A 25,369-nucleotide genomic window follows, 5' to 3' on the forward strand; every position below is an offset into this window, starting at 1 on the left:
TCACCTGCATTTACAAAGATAATATTTCTGTAATATTGTCTGGATTCAAAGGGAAGAAGAAAGGCTGTGCAGGAGGAAAAGCCATAAAAAGCACTGCAGAGAAGCAGCATTACATTTTAGAAAACTTTTCCAAGGCCATTAATTGAACTTTGTTACAAGATTTAAATGAGATATTGAAAATCAAACACAGTTTTAATTGCCTGTTCTCAGACAGAGCATCAACTTAGAAATGCAGCTTCTGTTTTGTATCTGTAAAGAAAGATCCAGCAGCTCCTGGAGAACTGGTGTCCCCTGTCACTGCCTCAGAGCTCCACACAGCAGTTCTTTACCCCGTGGTAAACACTGGTTCCCAGCCCAGTGCCTGTGTCCAGCACAGGCATTCCTGTGCATTCCTTAAATTCTGGTCTATGGTGCTGCTAAAGCCCCCTCCTGTTCCTCCCAGCAGGCTGAGCTCCCCTGGGCTGTGTGTTGGAGGGATGGGGAGCTGCTCCCGGGCTGCTCCAGGTGCTGCTCATCCCAGCGCTCCGGGTGCCGTGCTCAGGGTACAGCTCCAGCCTTGCCTTGTAACTCTGCACTTAGGAGTATTCCCTCAGTCATTTTTCCATTTTAAAGTTTCATCAGCTGCTGAATATTTGATGAAAACAAAGGCTGTCCTGGCCGTGCTTCCTGCACGTGTCAGAGAACGGCTTTGGAGTCTCCAAATTCTAGGTCTGCATTTAGGATGTACTTGAAAATAGATGCACCTGCAGGATGCACTTAATCCTGTTTTTGAAGCATTTTGGAAGACACTCCTGAGACTGGGAACATGTAGTTCATGGTGGAGAAGGTTTAGAGCAACTTGGTAGAAGGGAACTTTTGGTGCAGCATAAGCTCAGTAATGGCCATGATGTCTCACCTAATGGACAAATAAACAGCTCTGGAGAAATTAAGGTAATTCAGTATGTTAATGCTATAGGTTGAGCAGTAAACAGGGCACATAATCATGGCAAAGAGATCAATTTAAACCTGAGGGGTGTTAACTCTGTCCTTTCCAGAGCTGTGCAGCCACGAGCACCAGCGTGGTGGAGGGACCCTGACGGTGGGGTGGGCACCGTTCCCAGCCACTTCCCGATCCCACAGGAAGCAGCAGCTGCTTATCATTTTTCCCAGAGCCAGTTAATGCCATGACAGTGTTCATCACCTTCCCTGCCAGTCAGTGGTCTCCACTGACACACGTCCCAGCTACTGTGGAGTGAGTGGAATGTTCCCTGGGGAGCCTCAGCTCTGATTTATGGGGCATGAGCACGGGTTTCCTACTGCCTGCTCTAAATCTGTTATTTCTGCATGAATCACAGCCTCACACAAATGGGAACTTCTGACACAAACTTCAACATGTACTTAAAAGCCCCAAGCAGATGAGAACAATAAATTGGATTGCTAAGTGCTGTGTGTGTTGGGAATGGCAGATGCACAGATGGCAGGAGAGGTATAACAGGAATAAATCTGACACTTTGGAGGACTGTGATATTTATACCTGGTGAATGCTTAAAGAGAGTGGCTGGGATGATACACCAGTGTTCCTAACTGCTCATCCATTTGCTTTGCCTCCTTTCTTCTTGGTTGTTTTTTGATGGTTTTTTTTTGTTTGTTTGTTTGGTTGGCTGGTTTAGTGGGTTTTTGTTTGTTTGTTTTCTTTTCATTTTTGGTTTTGGTTTTGGTTTTTTTTGAGGTGGGAGGCCAGTTTGGATGGAGCTTGGAGCAACCTGGGCAGGAAGATGTCCCTGCCCATGGCAGGGATGTCCCCTTCATGGCAGGAATGAGATGAGCTTCCAACCCAAAACATTCCAGGCTTCTAAGAGCTGCTGAAGGGCAGGAGGAGGAGGAGAGCTGGGCACCAGAGCCCCTGTGAGCAGCAGCCGTGGGGGGAGTTGCTGCCAGGGCAGGGGTGAGTCACCAGGGCTGAATCCTGCAGGTGCAGAGCTGGGAATGCACAGCAGTAGTTGTGTTCTCTCCTCCCCTGCAGGTAACAATGTCCAGCCCTTGCTGGACATCAAAGCCTCACAGATAGGGGCCATTTCCAGGGGATGCTCCTTTCAAAGCCCTGGGTGCTGTACCTTTCCTGCATGGAAGCTCCTGCCCAGGGTGACTCCTTTGGCACAGCCCCAGCACCTCTTTTTGTCCATGTCCAGTGGGATTACTGCTGGATGTGAACAGCCCAAAACTCAGGAGCCCTGGTGGAGCCCTTGGACCAAAGGACTCCTGTCTGAGGGATTTCACCAATGGCAAAATATTTTGGTGTGAACTTGCCTTTGCTGCCCGTGGGGTCAGGGGCTCTGTCAGAGCTCTGTTATCTCCTCTGCTGTGCAGCTCTTTTGCACACTCTTGTCTCTAAACCCTCTGGGTTTTTATTATGTTGAAAACCTTGAAGAAAGCCAATATTTTGGGTACATCCTCAGAACACTGACCCTGTAACTACAGCCCAGCTCCTCACGGAAACAGGAGGCCAGCACATCCCAAACAGTTTAATACTAAGTTAGCCTTTTCTTCTCATTAATTAAGTGGTTGTTTGACTACTAATCCCTATTCATTACTTACCACTATTGCCATAATTTTGTCTCCTGGGTACTGAAGATTAAAATGCCCAGGAAGCTGCCTAAGCCATCAAAGTTACTAGTGGGAGCCTTGGTACTTTGTAGACATGAAGTGATTGAAAACATTTATCTTCCCCCATTATTAATAATAAAACAGGCCTCTTAAGATTCTTCCTTTAGGTTTTAATTTTAAACAAGCTGTTGAAACACAATCTCTAAGCAAAAGGTTCAGAACAGGCTTTGTTTGGATTGAAAACAGAAGTTTTGTACTGTCTCAGACATAAAAAAATACAACTTTATAAAAATTCAGCCTCCTGAAATAACGTATGGCTGCTCACTGGTTTTGGTGAATGAGGACAATTTATGTCTGCAATCACACCATAAATCTGAGCAGTTGTGCAGAGATGGAAAACGTGCTGTGTGGAGATGAGTGACCCAGTCAGCAGTTGATGGGTCAGCTCTGGGATTCCTGTGGGATAGCACGGTCCCATCAGAACAGGGTAGGCAGAGTCTGGCTGAGTGTCTGCTGGGATGGAAAGACCCAATAAAAGTGTGTCCACAGTGAAACATTATTGCCACAAACTAAGCAACCCCACAGTGGGCTTAAAAAGGTGAAGGAAGTGTCTTGGTGTAGTTTGATTTTCCCCAAAAATTCAGGTTCTGAATTTCATGGAGGTGATCACTGGAAGAAGCCAGGGCTTCTTTGAAGGTGTCAGCCTGAGAGTGAATATTTCACTTCTCCCCAGAATTAGCTTTGCTGTTACATGTGATTTCTTTGCTATGAAGTGTGAGTAGAATACTGAGATGGAACAATTTCTGAATGAAAATGGAGAGCCCTACACGGATATGTCAGTGTGGGTTTCAACCATTCATTACTTTTTCTCCCAACAGCTTTGTGTTATTCAGCAGTTTATTCATAAAGAGAAAAAAAAAGGAGCAATAGGAGAAATAAAGGCACTAACAGGGCACTGGGGGGAAGTGGAAAATTTTGCCTTTTGCTGAGTGGGTGAATGAGCAGAACATCAACTTACCCAAAGCAGCCCTGACAGGGGGGCAGGTTTGGGTGTGAATGCAACAATATTTCACTTCCTGGGGGGAAAAAAAAATCAGGCTGTTGGTCAAGATGTTTCCATGGTAACTGCTATAATTTCATTTTAGTGATGGATTACAGAGAACACTCCAGGGAGGTTTGAGATGATGGAGTTTCATCTGACAGAGCCTGGCAGACTTTCTCTGGAGTTATTAGGCAGTTCTGGTTATGTTTTATATTTTATATAGCCATTTATTACCATATGAGCTTTATATTTTCTATAACCATTTTATACACTGGGTGCTGTGTGGGATGGATGTGCACAGAGCTGGAAAAGGGTCCTGGTGGAACTGTTCTGCTCCAGCAAAGAGGGACACTGGGGTCTGTTCAGCACCAGAGTGGTGGGGTAGTTGTTGTCAACAGTGAAATGTGATTGATTCAACCCAAATACCTGTGTGTGCCCAGGCCCTGGGGAATTTAAGGTCATTCATATATAATTTTTAGATGAATTTATATATATATTAATAGAGAGGGAGAGAGAGTGACAGAAAAACTGAGGGATAACTAAAGATGTTCAAATAACAGATATGTTCTTATCTAACATACCTTTTTTTTCTCTTTCCTTCCCACTTCTCATTTTCAGCTAGAGGGAGATAAGAACCCTGATACACTGGGGTTTTTTCTGCTCTGTCAGACCTTGTTTTTCCTTATTACCAAGGTCCATGGAGTTACTCCAGGCTCGTGCCAGTGTTCTGGGAGGAGAATTTCCTCATAAATTGTGTATGTGGCCATTTTTGAACTTTGAGCCAACTGACAGGACTGAGTTCATTGGTTCTGCAAAGAATCAGCAAGGGACAAAACTGGAGATCTTTATTTCTAAGAGTTGTTTCCACTGCAGGTATAAAATACAGGTACAGGTATAGCAGGCAGAAGAAAGCTAATTTTATTTCTTTTGAAGGGATCAATATTCCACAGTAGGGAAAGTCCTGTGTTTCCAGCTATACTTTTATAAACAGCATTTCACTATGCCCATTATCATAACAGGCCTCTTTATCTCCTCTGTCAATATTTGGCTCTGTTAGGCACTGTCTTATCTTTAAAGTGAAAAATCCATCATCGTGACAGAAGGGAAAAAATACATTAACACCCACCTGCTAATTTATATTTGAGGCTGGAGGCCCAGAAGTGTTTTAAAGAGCTCCTGCAGGTTTGCATTAATTGTGTGTTCGAGCTGTTCCGGTGAATTCCCACAGCTTTTCCCCACGGGATTCAGCAGAAGGGGAGTGGAAAAGAGGAGCAGCATTCACCACATGCAGGTGACAAAATGTCTTGAGCACCTGCAGCTCCCTGTGGCCAAGAGCATCTCCTGGAGCATCCCTGGGAACACGGGGCAGGAGGAGCCAGGGAGGTGTGGTGGGAGAGGCAGCTGCTGCTCCCCGCCTGGATTAGCTGCTAATCCCAAATTCCTCTGTCATTTTACCTGCTGACTCACCTGGAGAGTGCAGATGCTTTGCCTTTGTTGGGGTCTGAATCCCATGCGTTGCTTTCAGGGCTCACTGTAGTTCAGACACTCCTTGCCTTTGCTCCGAAGGGAGGTGCTGCCCATGGCTCCATGTCCTGGCCGTGGTTTTGGGGGTCCCATGGGCCTGTGCAGCCACCCAGAGGGAAAAATGAAATGTACCTTTGAGAGTCTCTCCATGATTAAAGCAGAGGTGGAATTATAATGAAATTCTGGCTGGAAAGGTGCTTCTGGAGCCCCACGGGTGCCCCACAGCACAGGAGCTGCTTCACGTGGGGCTGCTGAACGTCCTCCTCGTGCCTGGGGGTCAGCAGGGCATGTGGGAGATTCATCTAAACCCTCCTTGTGACCTTTTCTTAGCCCTGTAAAGACTAACCAGTACTTTGGCCAGACATTTCACTGCTTTTGTGAGATCAATATCCTTATAAAAACATTGTGTCTGCTCAGTGAGGGGAAGAGGCTTTAATGTTCATGTAACCCTTTCTGTTGGGAAAAACACACGAGGTATTTCAGGTACAGACTCTTTATGTTCTAATTCATCTTGGAACAAAGATGTGTGTGTTTTTGTGCCATTTTGACACTGTGCAGGGGCACACACTGGAGACTGCAGGGGGAACTGAGCCTCCAACACTGCACAGAACGGGGGAAACACCTGCTGGTAGAGGAGAAATAATTGTAGTGCTTAAACTCTTGGCAGGTGTCAGGAATAAAAATGTGACTTCTTCCTCATTTCAAGAGGGATAGTCTGCATGGGGCACAGGGAGCTCCAGCCTGGCCTCTGGATGCTTTTATTTGTCAGGAAATAGTCTCAGCCCCAGATTTCTGACAGTGCAGTGCTGGGGTACACACCAATAAATGCTTCATCACTTAATAGAATTAGAAAGAAAAGACAGAATAAGTTGTCTGCATATAATTTTTATTTGCTTGAGGTCAAGGAAGGCACCTTTGCAGACTGAAGACAATAAACTTAAATCCCTTTGGGGTCTCTCCAGTTGGGCTCTGCTGGTGGGATTTTCCAGCAGGAAGGATGGTGTGCTACCACCTCCCCTGGCTGCCCCTCAAATCCCTGCCCCCATCACAGCAGAGAGGGATGGAAAGGGTTAATGTGGCACCTGAAGTGGAATGAGGAAAGGGGAAGGGAAAAATGGATTGAAATCAGGAAAATGTCTTTGGAACAATTAGTACACACTGGTGTGTTGCTCGTCAAAGGCAGCATTTTAAAAAGGTTAACACCTTGGCAGAGTTAATTGCTGTTCTTCCTCTTTGATTCCATGTCATTTCTGATTTCTTACTCTGTTGTTTGTCTTCCAGCTAAGTAGATTTTAAATAAAACAAATATTTATGCCAGTAAAACATGATGGCTTCAATATTTAAGTACAGCAAAGTAAACAAAACTTCATGGTGCAAATATTGAAAGAAGTCAAAGCAAACAAAACCAGAAACCCACCTGGCTGAAGGAAACTGCCTTAAAAACCTGGGGAAGACAACTTCATACCCCAAATGAACTCCATACTCCAAACCAACTTCATAACCCAAACCAACTTCCTAACAAAAAGCTGTACATTAATCATTTAATCACGGAGTAGAGTGATTCTGTGTATTAAATGTTGGGTTCTGTGTCCTCACACCCTGCTGTTGCCTTGGTCTGTATTTGTGACAGAGTGGATCCTAAAACCTCCTGATTTTCCCTAGGGATTTTAACCTCTTCACGTGCCTGTTCAAGGTATTGGGGTCTCTCAAAGAAATGATCCAAGATGCATCAGTACTGACCCGTGAGCAGGGCAGGGCTGTTTGTCACCACAGTGCCTGGACCATCCTCCTCCTTCAGGTGCAACAGCACCTTCCTGGGCTCCCCAGGGCAGCAGTGTCAGTGGGGATCCACAGGGTCACTGTGAGCTGGAGATGAACCAGCTGCAGCAGCAGGGATGACGTGTCAGGAGCAGTTAAACTACAGGAGCACAGTCCAGTCTCAGTGTAGTTGGTGCTCCCGTGGGACAGTCCCTAACTCAAAGAGACACTCTGTGATTTACAGGTTTCAGGGCTCTGGTCCCCTGGGTTGTGCAGAGGGGGCTGGGAATGCTCAGGGCTCTGCTGTTTGGCCATGAATGCACACCTCTTCCCATATAATTTGTTTTATTTATTTATTTTAGAGATATGTTTTTATTTTTATTCCATGTACGTTTTCCTTTGCTGGGCAGAAGTGTGAAGGCGAGCTCAAACTCTTTGAAGGAGCATACTTGGGGAAAAATTATCTGTCTTTTCAACTTGCCTCCTTTCTCCATGAGCCTTGACAGGCTTTAAAGTCCAGAGCTTCAGGCATTTCCTCGTGGCACTTCTTCCTCGCAGCACATTTCCCCCTGTGAACCAAACCTGCAGTTTTTCATTGTAAATAAACACAACCTCTGTGGAATTTGAAGTGCATTGGCTTTGAAGTGATAATTGTGTTAAGCAGGGAAATGTGGTGCAAACACTGTCAGATGCTCCGTGGTGGTGAGAACAAACCCCAGAGTTTCTGTCCCTGCAGCTGCAGGGATTCTTGGAGAAAACGAGCAATAATGAGTTTGGGAATGGAAAGGAGACCTGTGGAGCTGCTGCTCCAATGAGAGAAGGAACTACGGGTACCTTCTATACTCAGGAGACAAAATTATGGCACAGGAACAGATCAAAGCTGAGGAAACCATGAAGGGAGAGAAATATCAGAGTCCCCCTGGCAGAGGTGGGCTGGGACTGCAGCCAGTGCTGGGCATCTCTGGGTGTGTCAGTGAGGGGTCAGTGCCCCAGGCTGGTGTTCCCCTTGTCCCAGGGGCTGGGTCAGCCCAGCGTGCCCTCCTCAATAAATCTGTGTGCACCCTTGCCCTCTAGTGTCTGCAGTTTGTACACCAGCCCTGCGCTGAGTGAACAGCTTTGTGTGTTTGTGTGGAAGGAAACAATTGGTCTGGATCATCCTCCTTATTTCCAGATGAGAAGATAAGATTCAGAAATGGAGCAGTGATGGAAAAGAATGGAGACATTCTGAAAAAGTCTTCTTTCTAAATTTATTTCTAAATTCCACTTTACTTTGCTTTCTTAATCTCTGATGGTCTACATTTTGGGTTCAGTGTGCCAGATATTCCTGGAGAGGTGACTCCCTGCACAGCTTCTCCAACAAGTATTTTAGAGTTTCATTTTTGCTGCACTTTTGTATTTGGTTGATGGCACATCATCATTTCCTGATCCATCAGACACATCTTCCAACCTTCACACAAGAGATGGAAGTGAGAACCAGAGAAGCTGTGGCTGCCCCATCCCTGGGAGTGTCCCAGGCCAGGTTGGATGGGGCTTGGAGCAACCTGGGCTAGTGGAAGGTGTCCCTGCCCGTGGCAGGGGGTGGCACTGGATGGGCTTTAAGGTCCCTTCCAACCCAGACCATCTTGTGGTTGTCTGACTCTGTATGATGTATTTTAGGACACAGGATGTTTCTGAAGGAGCAATCAGAGTGTAGGGATCAACTGCACAAGATAAAGGGGTAAGCAGGAAGGAAATGGGGGGAAATGTCCTTTGTGCTTTACTTTGTATCTCAGAGTCCTTCATGGTCTCCTCTGAGCCTGAACATGGAGACAAACCTCTGTCAGAGCAAAGGAGGTGTGAGAAGGACGTCCCAGGAGTGCCGGTGGCTCAGGGGGTCTCTGGTACCAAGGTGAAGCTTCAACCTGTATGAAATCCAAGTATTTCACTGTATTGTCTGTGCCTGTTCTGGTTGTCTTTCCTGTATTTGTATATCCCTTCAGTTTTCCCAAGTAAATAATGTCTTTAGCTTGTGTGAGGTTTAGGAGGATTAGCCTGGCTGTGGGGAATTCTGGCCACTGATGTGCTGATGGGAGTCCAGAAGAGGGTATGGAAGCTCCAAGCAGATGTGAAGAGGTCAGAATTCCTGCTCCTCTCTCTCTGCCAGGCTCTGCTGCCTGGCCTTTAATGTCCAGCCATCTCTGCTGATTCCCTGACCCTCTTTTCTAGGCACTAGGAGAGGCACATGCACTGTAATTTATCTGCTCCAAAGCCACGTGTGCAAGAGCAGATACAGGATTATACCCACTGAAAAGTTAAGAGCAAGGTTCACTTATCTTATGATTTAATGTAGTAGGAGAGAGTCATTTTTATAAGTTAAAAAGCAAGAGATTGTGATACATTCATCACAGATTAGCTGAATTTCTTCCTTGAAGGGGCTCATTGAAATGTATGTGATGTTCATTGTTGTGTGAGGTGCTGTTTAAAACTTTTAACAACAAGACAAAAGCTTGTGACTGGGAGGAAGAACTGCTGTCATTGCTGGATTTAATAAATCTTCGGCAGGGACAATAAGCCTGTGATAAAGCCAGACAAAGCCTATTGCTGGGAAGTTATTTTGGCAGGTGGGAAGGAAGGACGTTCTGTCATTGTGGTTTGGGACTTTTCGTGTCCCTGAGCTGCTGAAACCTTCCTGGAGCCACAGGAGCAGCTTTGTCATTCCCTGAGGATAACCCTGGACTCCCAGAACACCTGGGCAGGACAGGACTACTGGGGTCAGCCCAGTGCCACACTGTGGCACCAGTCAGGCTCAGCCCTTGTCCAGGTGGGTTTGGGATCCCCCAGGATGGAGGCTCCAGGCAGGCACAGCCAGCTCATCTCCATCGTCCTGCACCAGGAGGGGCTCCAACAAACGACATCAGGCAGTCATGGAACCCACCAGAGAGCCAAACTCATGGATCAGGAGAGGCTTGGAGTGCTGAACAACAGCATTTATTTACAGCAAAACAAGTGTTTGTGGTTTTCCATCTGCATAAATCCGTCCTGCTCCGAGTGCTGCCCACACGGACCCCACGGGGCTCCTGGTCTCCACTTTCACGTGTTCAACGGCTTGAGTCAACATGGAAAAATCCTAAAGGAAGCTGTGGTCTAAAAAAATACAGTTTTTAATGGGAGACCTTTAATTTATTGTTGATTAATTTGAGGAGAATGTGGCATGTTTGATCCCTGCCTGTTCTGGGAGGTGCTGGTCTCCCCACACCCTCCCCTGTTCAGCTGCAGCCCCACCCATCAGGAGTTACATCAATAGGTAGTTCATGGTTTTGGTCTTAATTCTGAACCATCTCAGTCTTAGTCAGACACAACCATAATCCCATGGTTTTAATGGCACAAAAAGCATGTAAATACACCCTTTTTTCTGCATCATTCCTGAGATTAAGGCAGATTTTTGCCAACTTTGGAGGACAACAGCAGAACTAGGGAAGATGAAAGGAAAGCAAACTCTTTGCTTAAAACCCCCTTGATGCATCTGCCATCAGGGACTGGACTGTGGAGCTGGAACTGTCAACTCCTGCCCAAGTCAAACCTGACAGGGGGCCACAGAGAGCTGCCCCTGCAGCCCGTGGTGCAGAAAAGTGTCACCTGGGCAGCAGGAGGAGGATGCCCTCCCACAGCCTGGAGCAGCATCCTTTGGCCCTCCATCACCACGGCAGAGGATCGAGGCCTGGGTGTGCAGGGGGTGATGTGCACTGCCCCTCTCACCTCACTCCCTCACCCCAAATCCCTACATGATAGTCCCAGAGTGATCCATACCTGGAAAAACATGATCCATACCTGGAAAAATTCCTGCTGGCTTTAAATAAACATTTACCATTTAACTTCAAATAATGCCAGACTAAAATCACCATCATTAATACTCACTATATGATTCTGCTGTCTACAAAATGACTAAAGCCACTATAATAATCCAGGCAAAAATGGGTATGGATCATTTTTGCTGATTTATTTTGCAAAGGCAGTCTTTTATTTCAGCATCCTGTTAGACACAGAGGGGTGGAGTTTGGGAGCAGGTTATCCTGTGTGTTATACCCGTGGCAGTGAAGGGGTAGGAAGGAGGTTGGCAGAATTTAAGACACAGCCTGGAAGACTGAGAAGAACAGACCAAGCTGTTTTAGCCTTAAAGCTGAAGAGCATGGCTCCCAAGAGAGGGGATGACACTCAGATGCTGTACCCTGTGCCAGGCTGACTGTGCCACGCTGTGCCAGCGGTGCCTCGGAGAAATCGCCGGTGCCAGAGGATTCCTCACACCCCAGCACTGCCCTGGGCCACCTTTACCTGTGCTTCCTGCCATGAGACCCTGGAAAAGATGGTGTTCATGCAGGATTTGAGCAGGTTGGCAGAGCAGGCTTTGATGTCCGAGGGTGGAACGGAGAGGAACCTGTGTTCCTTGGCCACAGGTTTTTGATGTTCTCCTGGATTTTGGATCCCCAGTAAATGCCTTCCAGGAGGTTCTGGTCTGACCTGCAGTTGCAGATGTAGCAACACCTAACTACATGCCCCGGGCTCAGTTGCACCTTGTAATTCCCATAGCTTTTTCCCCCCTATTTTTATGGAGCATGCCTGGGGTGGAGCCCTTGGCTACTGCACAGGGAGCCCCAGGGTCAAACCAGCCATGGAAAGCCACTCTTTGAGAAGGGAGCAGCCTTAAGATGTCAAGCAAAGGACTTGGGACTCTGAAGAGCTGGTTCTACTGTGATTTCACACAATGTGAGCAGAACAAGCTCCACTGTGCTCCCACTATGCTGTTGGCAGTTTTCTGGAATCCTGCAAGATTTAAAGGGATCAGTTCCTTCATCTCAAAGTGGCTGAAAAGGATTACCTGGTACCAGTGGAGTAAAGCCAAGATCTACTCAAGATTTGGTCAAAACTGAGAGATATAAAATAAATGAATAAACAGAAGCTGACAAGAGACCATGGAAACCAGTTTACATGAATCAGCTGACATCTTAAACTGGGACTTTTTTCCCCAGTCCTGATGACCAGGAGAGGATTAGAGGCCTTGGCATGTGCTGCCCATTGACCCTTCTGCTGAACATTCTGAGTGAGTTCCAGCAGGAGCTGGAAGGGAAAGCTGATCCTGATCCCTGCAGGTCCATTTTCTGCACAGGGTCTATTTTTGGGCTTGTACATTATATGAAGCCAAGTGTACTACAGGCATCGAAAAACTGGGGGAAAAAATAAAGTTGAGATCATTCTTAAGGGAGAAAAAGGAGGAGTACTCTTCTTGAGTGGTATGAAATAAAAGTGGGTCCTGAAAACAGAAGTTACTGAAAATAAATGTGTGGTACAAGTAGAATCATAAAATCATTAAAGTTGGAAATGACCTCCAAGATCATCAAGTCCTTCAACCCATCACCACCGTGTCAACTGAACTGGCCTAGAAGTACCAGGTCTCCTCATTTCTTGAACACTTCCAGGGATGGTGACTCCACCTCTTCCCTGGGGAGCCTGTTCCAGTGCTTGGTCACTTTTTCAGTGGGGGAATTTTTACTAATACAAAGCTTGTGGCTGTATCAGGAGAGCAAACAGCAAACAGGCATCTTGGAAAGTAACTGCACCCCTAAGCCAAGCTGGCAACAGAGCTTAAGGCCACACAACCCCTGCCCTGCCTGGAGGGCTTGGATTTACTGCCCATGGTATGGAGTCAAATAACTGCCAGGGGAGCTGTGATGTACTGCACTGCAGACCCTGCAGGGATGGCAAATATTCACCAGGCACACAGCAAAAGAGGGTCTTTCCAAGGATCACTGGCCTTGCTCTCCCACTCCTCGTGGCAGACGTTGCCAGTGAGATGCCAGAGCCAACCCTGGTGCCCCTGGGAGCTGAGCCCCACACTGCTCCCTCTCCCAGGAGACTGGAATAACACCTGCAAATGCAGCAACGCTCTCACTTGCCCCCCATAACCCTGGTTCTTCTTTCCCTCAGCCCAGATCAAATAAAGCTGTGGTGATTGGCAAGCTCACAATGGAACAGGGAATTGAAGTTGACAGCCCCACATGTGGGAGGTGGAAGTTCAATTCCATTTCCTCCCAAATGTGGGCTGAAGGTGAATAATGAACAGAAACAAGCCTGGAGGGAAGAGCCCAAATCTCCCGGCACTCCAGGTTTTGTCGTGTTCAGCCACCCTCAACATATTCAAAATTGGCCTTTTTGACATGGTTTTGGGAAGGGCCAGGGACATGGAGGGCTGGTGGTGTAAGTCTGACTCCACGGGAGCAGAGGCAAAGCATTGCCAGGCTGGATGGAAGCAGCATCTCACCCCTCAGCTCTTATTAATCTATTATAAATAATATTAATTATGCCTGTAGCACAAAAAGCAATTATCGAAATATTTTGCTAAACATCTTATAGAAAAGGCTATTTACCAAAAAACACTCAGCTGTATCAAAGCCTTGACAAAATGCTCTCTTAGAAATTAATAAATATGTTTGATTAGCACTTTCATGGATGCACAGATTCTGTATATGGGAGCATTATAGTGCATTTCATTATATATAAAGGCAATTAATGTCACAAATGAAGACTAAGATCTGACTCCGGCTAAATAATTGTCATTATCTATCATATAACATGCCCAGAAAGCTTAACTCTGCAATGATTTTTATGAACAATAAACTTGGCATTTACATACCAAAACAATTTGGTGTAATTCAGACTTAATAATAAATGACAACAAAAAAAAATCACTCCCATTCTTCAGGAATTTTTCCCAGCACAATCACATGGGCATTTTTCACAGTGTGTTCATCATGATGAGAAGGGAAAGGATTTGTTCTCTGCAGTGTGTGCTGTGCTCCCAGGGCAGAGCCCCAGAGTGGGTGTGTGCGAGGGGCTGCTCCCAGCACCCTGGGGAGGTTATTCCATGGCTGCTGCCCGGAGCTCTGCCAGCTGAAGGATGGCTTTGCACGGAGGTGCAGAGCCCGTGGTCACCTCCTACTCCATGTCCACTCAAATCATCCTCCCTCTGCTCCGAGGGCTCTGTGCTGCAGCTTTGCCTGCACCTAATTTTGCAGTGCCTACGAACACAAGCTCATGGGGTTTCTGGGAAAATCCCACCAGCCTTCCTCATCCAAACATGAAACATTCCACTGACAGCTGCCATTTACAGCACATAAAACTTGCAGTCTTAAGGCAAGACCCAGCTACCTTTTCATCTGTTCAGGTCACTGGTGTAACACCACATTGACAGGGCCCAAACCAGTACCCTGACACCAGTGTGGGGACCAAACCAGTACCATAACACCAGTGTGGGGACCAAACCAGTACCATAACACCAGTGTGGGGACCAAACCAGTACCCTGACACCAGTGTGGGGACCAAACCAGTACCATAACACCAGTGTGGGGACCAAACCAGTACCCTGACACCAGTGTGGGGACCAAACCAGTACCATAACACCAGTGTGGGGACCAAACCAGTACCCTGACACCAGTGTGGGGACCAAACCAGTACCATAACACCAGTGTGGGGACCAAACCAGTACTGTAGCACGTATGTACTCAGTGGAGTACATGAGGATGTTATGAAAACAATGGTAATGCTGCACTGATGCCAAGTACAGTCAATTGTAAGATAAAAGACTCTAAATGGAGTTAAAGGCTCATTTAGTTGTGTTTGAAAATGAGCTGTGTGGGTGTGCGAGTGTGGTGTGGTGCAGCTTGTGGAATAAAAAAAAAGGAAATATTGATCAACAGTGCACAGTGCAATATCTTCACCTTGTGCCAGCTCTTAAACCAGTGCCTTGCTGGTCTCAGGGACTCACTGCAGAGTTTTAATGCATAGATATAGGGGGTGGAGGTAATTTTTAAAATTACTAATGCATTAATATAATTAAATATAAAAATCTGTAATTTTTTAATACAAGAAGCATGACTGTGTTTTAAATTCTGTTTATAGATGTTGTAGCAGGATGCCCTGCCTGAGATGGGGTCCTCAGTCAGAGGGATAAAAGCAACCTTTAACAAAATGCAGCTCATGAACCAGAACACACGCCCTATAAAAATAAAATAAACTGGAAAATAAAAGGCTCAGGTTTTTTTCTCTGTTGGATCTAATGCACTGTGAGCTGGGAGAAGAAATTAAAACCCCAATCCCACATCACTCTCTTCCAGCAGCACCATTTCCTCTTTGCACCTCAGTCTCCCCTTCACCAAAAAAAAAAAAAGTGAAAAACAGACCAGCAAACTATTTTTTTACTCATTCTGAAAAAAAATTAGAGCCTTTGAGCAAAACCATTGTTTGATGGTAATGTACTTACCTAGCCCAGCGCTGGCTCTGTCCTTGTGCTTGTGAAGAAAGGAAAACACTGCAGAGCCTCTGCCTTCATTATTTGCTGGTAATTAGTTTGTTGCTAACAAAGCCTTTACTTGGGCGGAATTTCATCTCTTGTCAGCTGTAATTCATTATTAGATCTATGAATATTAAAACCCCACCAAGGCCTTGCACCAGCCCCTGCAGCGCCCAGAGCCAGTCGGGGCTGACGTGGAGATCTTCATCACTGTGCCTTGGCCTCCTGGCACAGCTGTCAAATCTTCTTTTGATGCTGATTAACTTCATCAGGATAATTGATCGAGTTGTCTGGAGCAAATGGGAGGCTAAATACCTTCCCGAGGCTCTGTCACACCCCCGAGCCGTGGTTCCTGTGCCAAGGTGACGTGCAGGTGCTGGGCTGCAACAGAAGGAGTTTCCTCTCACCTCTTGCCTCGACTTTTCCCTTTCCCTCCCCAGCTCACCCAACCCTTGCCTGGCAGATTGGCTCTGATTAATTGCTCCCCTAATTGTGTTCTGGTCTGCTACTGAACAGAACATCCTTCAAAGGCATCACAAACCTCAATGGCTGATGACAGCTTTGGAGACATCAAACACTGACTGAAAGGTTGTTTTTGTGGGACTTGGATTTTGGGGTTCTTAAAGATCCTGAAAAGTGCCTTTTAAACATTTTTTCCTCCTGCAATCAGCTGCCAGCTCCCTCAAGACCTTTTCCAGACCTGCTTTCTGTGCACCTCTGTGTCAGGTTTTTGGATGTTCATCTGACAACGTCATGAAATAAAGGTTAGTCACAAGGGGGGAAGGGGGAGGGAACAACTGAAAAAATATATTTATTGGAGTAAATAAAAAAAAGTTAACCAAAATCCTTTATTGATACATTCTTGGATAATATCACAGGATCGAGAGAATGGAAAGGGAGGGAGGAGGTTGCGGCAAAGATCGGTTTCACTAAATTGGCACATAAGCAGCAAGATTAACGAAATTACTTATTACAAACAGTATAAAACATACATGCTTCTGTAAGTCCTTATCACACTGGTCAATCATGGTGGGGCATCAACAGAGAAAAACCTCAAGACATGTAAAAGCCATATTCTTTCCTCCAAATATCATAATCATTGAAATTATTGCAAAATAGTCATATACCTTAAAGAAAAGAACAAAATAGAACACAAATACAAATATCAAACATAAATTATTAACATGTACCATAAAATACATTACTGGCATGCATTCCAAAGATCAAGACCTCTACTAAAACTCAGCAAAAATCCTTCTGCTTCCTCTGCAGCCCATCGGAGGTGTGAAGGGGGGACTAACTTCGCCAGCACAGTTTTTGGTCTTTAAATTCTTTTTTGTTTGTTTGTTTAGTTAAAAAAAATAAGGTATATGGATTGCAGTGATACAAGAGTAGTCATACAAGTCATGTACACAGGTCTGAGCTCCTCAGTTGCCGGTTGGTTTGAGAAGTGCCGAGAGCACAGGGCCTCATGAAACTGTGCATCCGAAAAACAAACAGTGACCTCGGAACAACATGGATGGCGATATGCAAAAATCCTCACAAACTGTACAGAGAGTTCAAAAACTTGCAGTCTGGAAGTACATAGAAAGACAGAATTAGCCCCTTAGAGTCCTTTGTGGCCGGCGCGGGGCCGGTCCCCCCGCGGCCTCGGCGGCTCCCGCGGCCGGAGCAGGCCCGAGGCCGTGGCCGGAGCAGGCCCGAGGCCGTGGCCGGAGCAGGCCCAAGGCCCGGCCGATGGCCACGCCGGTGCGGCTGGAGCCCGGAGCGGGGCAGGAGTTCCGGGAGCAGCCGTCAGAGCCGGGGCTCCCCTCGCGCCGTCCCGGGTGCCGCCGGGCCCTGCCACCCCACGCGGGGGAGGCTGCGCCAGCGGGGCAGGGAATCCTCACCCCGGAGAGCGGCCTAGATCACCAGGTTGTTATAACTGACGTACTTCTTTTTTGCAGCAGGGCCTGCAAGAGAAGCGGAGAAGGGTCAGGGCCCGCGGGCCGAGCCCCTCGGAGGGGCTGGCACTGCTCCCACATCCCTGACCCCCCCTCGGACCAGCCCGAGCCCCGTGTGCAGCTCCAGCCGTTCCTACAAACCCCGTTACCACCGATGGAGTTTGTGAGGCTCCTGCACTCTGGGTGACTTCAATGCCGAGGCACCACAACTAGATCCTATTAAGATTTCCTTTTTCTAAAAACAGTGACGTTTTCACCAACTTCTTAAATCTCCTGGGCTAAATGTGGCTTTTCTCATGGATAAAGCAATTCTGATTCAAGTTTTATGACTTCTGAGAATTTTTCAATATAGGAATGAAGGTACCACCTTCCCTAATTATGACCTTCAAATCCAATCTGTTTGCAAACAGAAGGAAATCAAAGCAGTCAGGAGAAGGAAGAACTTCGTGAGCTCTGCTACATGCTCCTGTCAGGAAAATCTGCAACTATTTGCAGCTGAACACAAAGCAAAATGTTCTGCAGTCGTATGGCAACACTGACAGATTCAGGACACAGAATCACAGAATATCCTGAGCTCGAGGGACCCACAAGGACCATCCAGTCTGACCCCTGGCCCTGCCCAGGACACCCCAATAATCCCACCCTGTCCCTCAGAGCATTGTCCAAACCCTCCTGGAGCTCTGGCAGCCTTGGGGCTGTGCCCACTGCCCTGGGGAGCCTGGTCAGTGCCAACCACCCTCTGTGGAAAAATCTTTTCCTGAGATCCAACTAACTCTCCATAGAGGTAAAAAAAAGAGCCTGTATTTACAGTTTGCTAAAACACTCCAGCCTAAATCCCACTGTCTTTGAGAGAATTTGGCATAACTTAACCATTTGCTGAACATTTTTGGGCTGCTAAACTGGGACAGACTGCACTCTCCTTTTGGGATATTTTTTTTAGAATAGAGTATGTTTCATTGTAAATCTTTCTCAGGAAGATTTAAGAGATGCCACGGAAGGAGAGGCGAGAACAACAACTGAGTTTGCTCTGCAAAGCTGCTTTTCAAACTTGGTTTTGGGCATCCCAGGGCTCCTCTGAGCCTTTCTGCTAAGCTAGATAGTTTCCATGGTGTTCACTATCTTTTAGTGACAAAGAAATGATTTTACTCCCAAGGCTGGTATGTAAGAATCTCTCATGTAACTCCAGCCCTTTGCAGTATTATCCTGAAACCCCAACTCAGCTGTTTTCTCATGCCCCAGACGAGTCAGAGCTGTCTGTTCAATCAAGGACAGAGTCTACAAAGTGCTGATCATCTTCAGTTCCCATTAACTTCTCTTGGACACGAAGGTGTCCAACATCTGCCAGGATAAAACTCATTATCCTCCAAGGCTACACTGCAAATATCCAATAAGCTGTGGAATGCTATTAGATGCTGAAAAGGGGTAAAATGAGCCTAGGAAAAAAAAAAAGTCATAACGGAACAGGTTGCACAGTAATTCCATGTATTATTTTGTGATATACTTCAGCTTAACCCATTACATGCTCCAATTTCAAACAGCAGCAGTTCCTGTGACAGAGGTTTGGATGCTCTCCACTGCTAGTTCCTATCATGTCACCCCTTCACTGTTTCCCGGGATGTTACTCAGCCTTTCAGCAAACCTGATCTTTGTGCTGATGAGTTTTCTTACCAGTGCAGCCCCAGTAGCTCAGCTCTCATTTCCAGTAGGACGGTGAACCACTGGTGCCAGAGGGATTGAGCCAAGAAATGCTGTGGATAACGTGCACCTGTGGGCTCTCCGTGGAGAGTTGGGCTCTGAGCTCAGACAGTGCTGGCACGGCTCTGCTTCACCAGAGTGATGCAGCTGACAAAAGTATCATCCATAATTTAGACTAAATGATCAATAAAAGCTCCATGGTTATTTTAGGAGAGGAATCTTCCTTGGCCTTAAAGGCTGTTAGGCCAGAGGAGATCATGTCTCCTGATGGCTGTTGGTGCATTTCACTGCTCTGCTCCTGCAGTAACTGCAGGAACCTGGAGCTCAGCCCATGTACAATTCCAGACACACTCCAGTCTTGAAGACTTCAGGAGAGAGACAGTCTACTTTGATAACAAATCTCTACTGAGTTGAAGCTCATCATTATCACTGGCAATTAGCACCAGGTATGGATTTGATTTTCCTCAAAGAAATTAATTTGCATGAAAATGGGGGACGCTAATGAAACATCAGCGTTACCAGGATTCACCGTGTTTTAATCCAGGAGACAGGAGCATTCCCTGTTCTTCAAACGGGAACAGATAACACATCTCCCACGCTCTGTTCCCGTTCCTATTAATGGGTGACGGCTTCCCAACAGTGAACACACATTGTCCTCTTGCAAACAACATATACATGTTAATTAATATACATATAATTATGTCAGCCTCGGCTGGCCATTGACTTGGACCCGCTGGCAGAGAGCCAAGAGTTGCACATGCAGAATCTGCAGTGCTGGACCATTCCCTGTGTCCAGAGAGACACAGGCCAGCTGCATCCAGCTCCCTTTCCCGAGCCTGGTGCGAAGGAACACACAAACAAGCCGTGGGGTGAATGGGGACTGACAACTATTTCTGAGTACAGAATACCACGTGGGAAGGAAACATCCTGGATCCTGCCTGTTTGCAAATAAATGTGCTGCAGGCATTTAAACTGTGTAACTTGTTTGGAAAAAAAACGGGGACCTTTCTAAAGAGCCTTAAAGACCCTAAAAAGAGGCTTCCCATCACCACTCCCCACGAGTGCTCTTCTCTGCTAATTTTCTGCTAATTAGCGGTGAAGAGTGACAATGTTAGTAGGAGAAGGAATCAGTATAAGGGATACCCAGAGGATACAGTCTCATACACAGTCAGGGCCATTGCACAACCTCCAGTTCAGTCCAGCCACAGGTGACCACAGTGAACCACAGAATCACTGGGGTTGGAAAAACCCTCCGAGACCATCAAGTGCGACCTTCAGCTGACACCACCACGCCCATTAAAGCACAGCACTGAGTGCCACATCTGCTCATTTTTTGAACACTTCCAGGGATGGTGACTTCACCACCTGTTCACTCATTCAGTGAAGAAATTTCTCCTAATATCCAACCTGAATCTCCCCTGCTGCAGCTTGAAGAAGTTTCCCCTTGTTCTATCAGTGGGTTGCCTGGAAGAAAAGCCTGACCCCCACCCTGCCACATCCTCCTGTCAGGGAGTTGTAGAGAGCAATAAGGTCCTCCCAGAGCCTCCTTTTCTCCAGGCTGAGCCCCCCCAGCTCCCTCAGCTGCTCCTTATAGGATTTATCATCACACACCCCCATAAGGCAGAGCACAGCACAGGATGCTCCAGCTCCCATTATGATTTTGCTTTTACTGGGTTTGGAAAGAAAATTCTTTTGTCCTGACAGAGGCATAAAGAGGCCTCTTGATCACCAAAACCCCAGACACCTCCCAGCACAGCTTTACTTTAGGATGTACCTGTGTTCAAGAGCCTGAAACCCCCGTGAGCTCCGAGCTGTCCTCTCAGTTATGTGCTGTGCCTTTCCCCACGCTCCCTAAGTGGATCCCACCCTCCTGCCTTGCAACCATCAGTGTGAAGACACCTACAGCTTGCAGCAACACCACCCCAATAAAAACAACCTGCACAGCTGCAGGTGGAAACCAAACAATGCTTCCTTAAAGCACAATCATTAATTAAACCCCTTTTCTTTTCAGCAGTGGGGGGCAGTGAGACCCTACACCCACCCCCTTCCAGAAGGGAGCAACAGGATTGGAAATAGCTGCACCTCTGTGCCATGACAACATATTAAAAACAAATACTCAGAAGCAAAAAGCCTCTTTGGATATATAAGTTTCATCACTTGACTGGTTTTCATTATCTTGAGCACAGGACACAAAGAAAGGAGCTGCCACAGCATCCCAGAGCAAGGCAGAGTTGTCAATACTGACTCAGAGTGAGATTTAATCACTTGCACTTCAATTTTATGCACATTTGTAACCTCTTCCATGCTTAAAGAGAAAAGATTTACAGTGCAAGAAATGAATTTTATTGCAGCCCCCAGGCATCTCAGGCTATCAAACGTATGAGACATCATCTCAGCATTCCCAGCCCTGAGCAGGAAGGGACATCGTGATGGCTCCGAGCCTGGAACTCCTGCTCTGATTCCCTCTGCAGTCACTGTGGCAGATAATTCTTACCTTCTCTCTTTCTTAATTCTGGCTTAGAAACCCATATCATTTGTGCCAGGCAGAGCAGAGGCTGATTATTAAATCCTACTTCTAGTCCATCTCAAAGCGAAATGGGTGTACATGGCTCCTCCTCCATCTCTGCCAGAAAGACAGAGCTGTCCCCATGCTCTGCTGCCTTTAAATTGGGGAATTTAGATGAGAAAGAGATGAAAGCAACAGGCCTAAATGATTCTACATGCTTGCCCAAACCCCAACAAATGGAATGAAGCTTGGAGAAAATAATTTTAAATTTGGTATCTAAATGTAAATAGATTGTTCTATCACATTTTGACATCTCTCTGTTGTGCTGCCATGGTGTACTGGCACCTTATCTGGTCTCTAAGTGCCTGCAGTTGTACAAACCCATCTCCCCCCTGTGTGGGGGGTCCTTGCAGCCTGAACCACGTGGCTTTTATGCAGATGAGCACACGGAACCTCATGTTTTAATGGCATGTGAATATATTAAATTACAAATATAATATTAGTGGAACCGTGTTCCTCCTAATTACTTCACAGCCTCCTCTTCTCCTCAGTGACACCATCCCCAGCTGTCAGATCTGTCACTCTCTAGAGCAGTGACAATCAGTGCCTGGGTGCTGAGGACAGCCAGGAATAGTGGTGATGTTCCAGGCGTGGGGAGGTTCATCAGCAGGGCACAAACAGCAACAGGGCAGGAGAAAGTGCTCAAGGGACTCTTTGTGTCTCCTGATCACTAATTTATCCAGTACAACTGGTATGATGGCAACCTGGTGCTGAGTTGGACAGCCTACTGCATCTGTTGTTTGATGTGTCTGATGGACACGGCCCTCTGGATTCTCCAGTGGGATAGCTGGATGGATTGTCCCTAGGAATCACTGGAAATCCCAAAGCTGGCCAAAACCATCACAACCCAGGTGGGGCCATACAGGCACACTTTCCTTGGTGCAGGCACATAATACAGTGCCTATGGTTAGAAATCTAACCAGCTGCCACTAAAATGCCAAATGCTGCAGGAGATAAAGCCAAAGCAGCCTCCCCCACGTGTGCACAGAGCTGACTGGGGAGACAAGGCCAGGTTTTCTGCTGGCTCCACTCAGCTAACGTAGGCAGGGTGGCTGGAGCCAGATGTCCAGCCTGGCTGTCCACTCCCAGCCCGGAATGCCACCCAGGTGTCTCTGCTCCCAGTCTGCAGAGCACTGATATAATCCATAAGCTGCTGCTCCAGAAGGGAATCAGGAGGTGACACCAGTGGCCAGAGGTCAGCAGTGAGTGATTAATGCCAAGAAAGCAGCAGGAGAGGAGAGCCAAAGCAACCTGCTTTACACAGCCCTGCCAGCCTGGATCCACCTGGCTCCCCTCGGGGCCTTCAGAACGCAATTAATAACAAAAGTATTGCTTCAGATTGTTAGAATAATGATGTTTATGCATATGCATGCAAATACCCTGCTCAGAGCAGGGCTGGGCACGTGCTGCAGGTGTATTTCTGTCTAAAGAACACTCACTGTCCATCACTTCACATGGCTTCCCCTTCTGAATTCCTCATATTTTATCCGAGGCTCATTTTACCTTTAGGGCTTCCTTATTACTCTCCCTTTTAGACACGGCTGTTTACCCTCCTGTCACGCAGCCCCTGAGCTCAGCCAGCCTGCAGAGCTGCTGCAGGAGTGCCACAGCTCCCTGGGAGCCTTCCACACAGGGCATTGTCACCACGCGTGCAGGGCAGCGCCGGGGCCAACGCAGCTGCTACAAATACTCAATATCCTGGGCTCTTTTAATGAGGATTCCTTTGAAGTTCCCACGAGGATTTAATAGGAAGGAAGAGTCTGACCTTACCAATTCCCCAGGGCACATGGGGATTTGAAGTAGGTTTTTCTTTAAAAAGTCTGTTTTAGCTTATAAAGCTTTCAAGTAGTAGCAGCTCTCGGGGTGTGTGTTTTTAACTCCTCACTTTTGTTCCGATGCACTTTCTGTGAGAACAGGGAATGTATCTAGCAGAAAGAATAATAAAGGCAGTTCTTGGGTGAGATAATGGCATAATGATAGAATCAGTTCAGGTCAAAGTGGCAAAAACATGACCCTCTGAAAGCGTGGGAGGGTTGAGTTCATACAGTAAGTGTTTGCTTTGGCATCTTGCAAACATGTTGGATTGAGCCCAATCTGCTGGTGAACTTTTATATCCATAGGGATGAAGGAACTCTAAGCTCAGGCAATGCAGGGAAAGCAATTCTATTAAACACTTGCTTGCTCTGCAGTACAAAGCCAGACAATTCTGACCTGTTTTCAAGCAGAATGATACCCACTCATTCCAGTGAAACAGGCTTTCCCAGGGAATCCCAGGAAGGACTGGAGCTTATCACACCCCTCACCCTAAAGCCACAGAATGATGTAAAGGTCGTTCTGCACAGTCTGTGTGCACATGGCAGCTCTTTGTAAAGAGGAAAGAAGAATGAAGGGACTGTTTGAAAGCTGGGCATGTTTTCATCTCATGTTCCAGATAAATAACAGACTCGAGCTCGTGCACGGAGCTCAGAGCCACAGGGCTCTGGCACAGGGGAACAAACAGAGCTCTGTGTGCTGGGAAGCTTTTCCTGATGGCATGGGATAACCAACACACTGCCCTGACTCTGCTCCTGGAGAGCAAACTTAAGCTGTCTACAAAGACAAGTAAGGGAAAATCCTACAGAATGCAGCACAAACCATACACTTGCTGTTTTTAGGACAGTGCAGTGGTGAACTCCCAGTTCAACTCCAGCTCTCCAGACAGGAATGGAATTGCAATCCACTGAAATCCCACTCCTGCTCCAGTCAAGGGCAAAGCACCTCCCAGTTTCAGCACAACCAGCACTGCTCACCCTAAAAATTTACAGTACAGTATAAAATAATGTGGAAAGTTATTGGTTCCTCACAACACTTGTATAGCATAGTCCCCCTTGGACACAGGGAGCGCTTCAGGTCTCTCTGGTTTTCCACCACTCTGCTGGAAGCTCCCACGTGCCCCCACAGTCCCTCTCCCTGCCCACACCCCCAGTGCTGGGATCCCAGGGGCAGGTTCCTTTCCTGGGCAAAACACATCCCTGAGGAAAGGTACTGAAATCCAGGTGTCTCTGGCAGGAGACAGGACCGTGGTAAGGGCAAAACTCAGTGAGGAAACTCGGTGAGGAAATGTGCTCCTCTGAAAAATATTACAAAGTTGTGCACCTGTATTACTTGTAAAACCAGGGCTATGGGGTGTCCTGGGATATCTCCCAGCACTGGGCTGTGATCTGTATTCCCTGTTCTCACTGGCAGGAGGTGGCACTCACCATTTCTAACAGATTTCCCAGGGCCAGGGCCAGTTCTCTGTACACAAACAAAGCACATCATTTATCTCTCTGCCTCGGAGCTGCTCATGCCAATACCTCTGTCAGCCTCAATAAACTCCCTTTGTTAAGCTGGAGGGATGATCCAATGCCTGTGGTGACAGGCACTGCTCTGGCCTCCCGGGGCTGTGCTGAGGGATCAGCTCTGCCTGCCACCCTGGGCTTTGCAGGTGTTATCAAGGTGGGCACCTGCAGAGATCAATCCAGAGTCCTTCCTCTGAACTTTCCCATCTGAGCCATTAAAATAAAATGTGACTTTGAGTCACAGAGTAGAGCCAGACTGTTTATGGCCTGAAAAATCATCAGGGTTTTGCCAGACAGAGAATATGAGATTGAGATTTGGAGTCAGGAAATAAGATTGTAACAGAGGATTAGTTGTACCCTTCCAAATAAAAGCTAAAATCAACAAAGTAGGTACTGCTGAAGAACATCAATCTCGAGCATGTTTGGCTGCATCTTCCCCAATCTCCTCCTTGTCTGTTTGCAGATAAAAACCTCTGTGTCAGGTGAAGCTTGAAAGTATCAGAGAGAGTGGGATCAGAGGATGAACAGCAAGAAGGCTTTATCAACACTTCCAGCAGTGAAAGATTGCAGAGAGGCTTCAGGAAGAGCTGTGTTTGTGCTCTGAGAGTGGGATGTGGT

At 46.8% G+C, this 25,369-nt stretch overlaps 2 protein-coding genes across 6 annotated transcripts in view; one reads left to right on the forward strand and one right to left on the reverse strand.

Annotated features, from left to right (window-relative positions):
* The window catches only part of SRGAP3 (SLIT-ROBO Rho GTPase activating protein 3), a 575,259-nt gene that overhangs the window by 368,291 nt on the left and 181,599 nt on the right, over positions 1-25,369 (forward strand). The gene's annotated exons all lie outside the window — the stretch shown is intronic.
* Positions 16,057-25,369, reverse strand: part of GRM7 (glutamate metabotropic receptor 7) — a 227,030-nt gene continuing 217,717 nt past the window's right edge. For 4 of the 5 annotated variants that reach the window (XR_010433342.1, XM_064667086.1, XM_064667081.1 and 1 more), the window contains one exon: positions 16,057-17,179. Coding sequence is in view for 1 of the 5 variants with exons in the window: in XM_064667084.1 (XP_064523154.1) it covers positions 17,130-17,179 (50 nt within the window). In the remaining 4 variants the exon portion in view is untranslated. Of the gene's footprint in view, positions 17,180-24,070; positions 24,222-25,369 lie in introns of all 5 variants that reach the window. The other variant, XR_010433341.1, reaches the window with a different exon arrangement.

Source organism: Pseudopipra pipra, chromosome 11, assembly GCF_036250125.1.
Source record: "Pseudopipra pipra isolate bDixPip1 chromosome 11, bDixPip1.hap1, whole genome shotgun sequence".
Classification (NCBI taxonomy): Eukaryota; Metazoa; Chordata; class Aves; order Passeriformes; family Pipridae; genus Pseudopipra; species Pseudopipra pipra.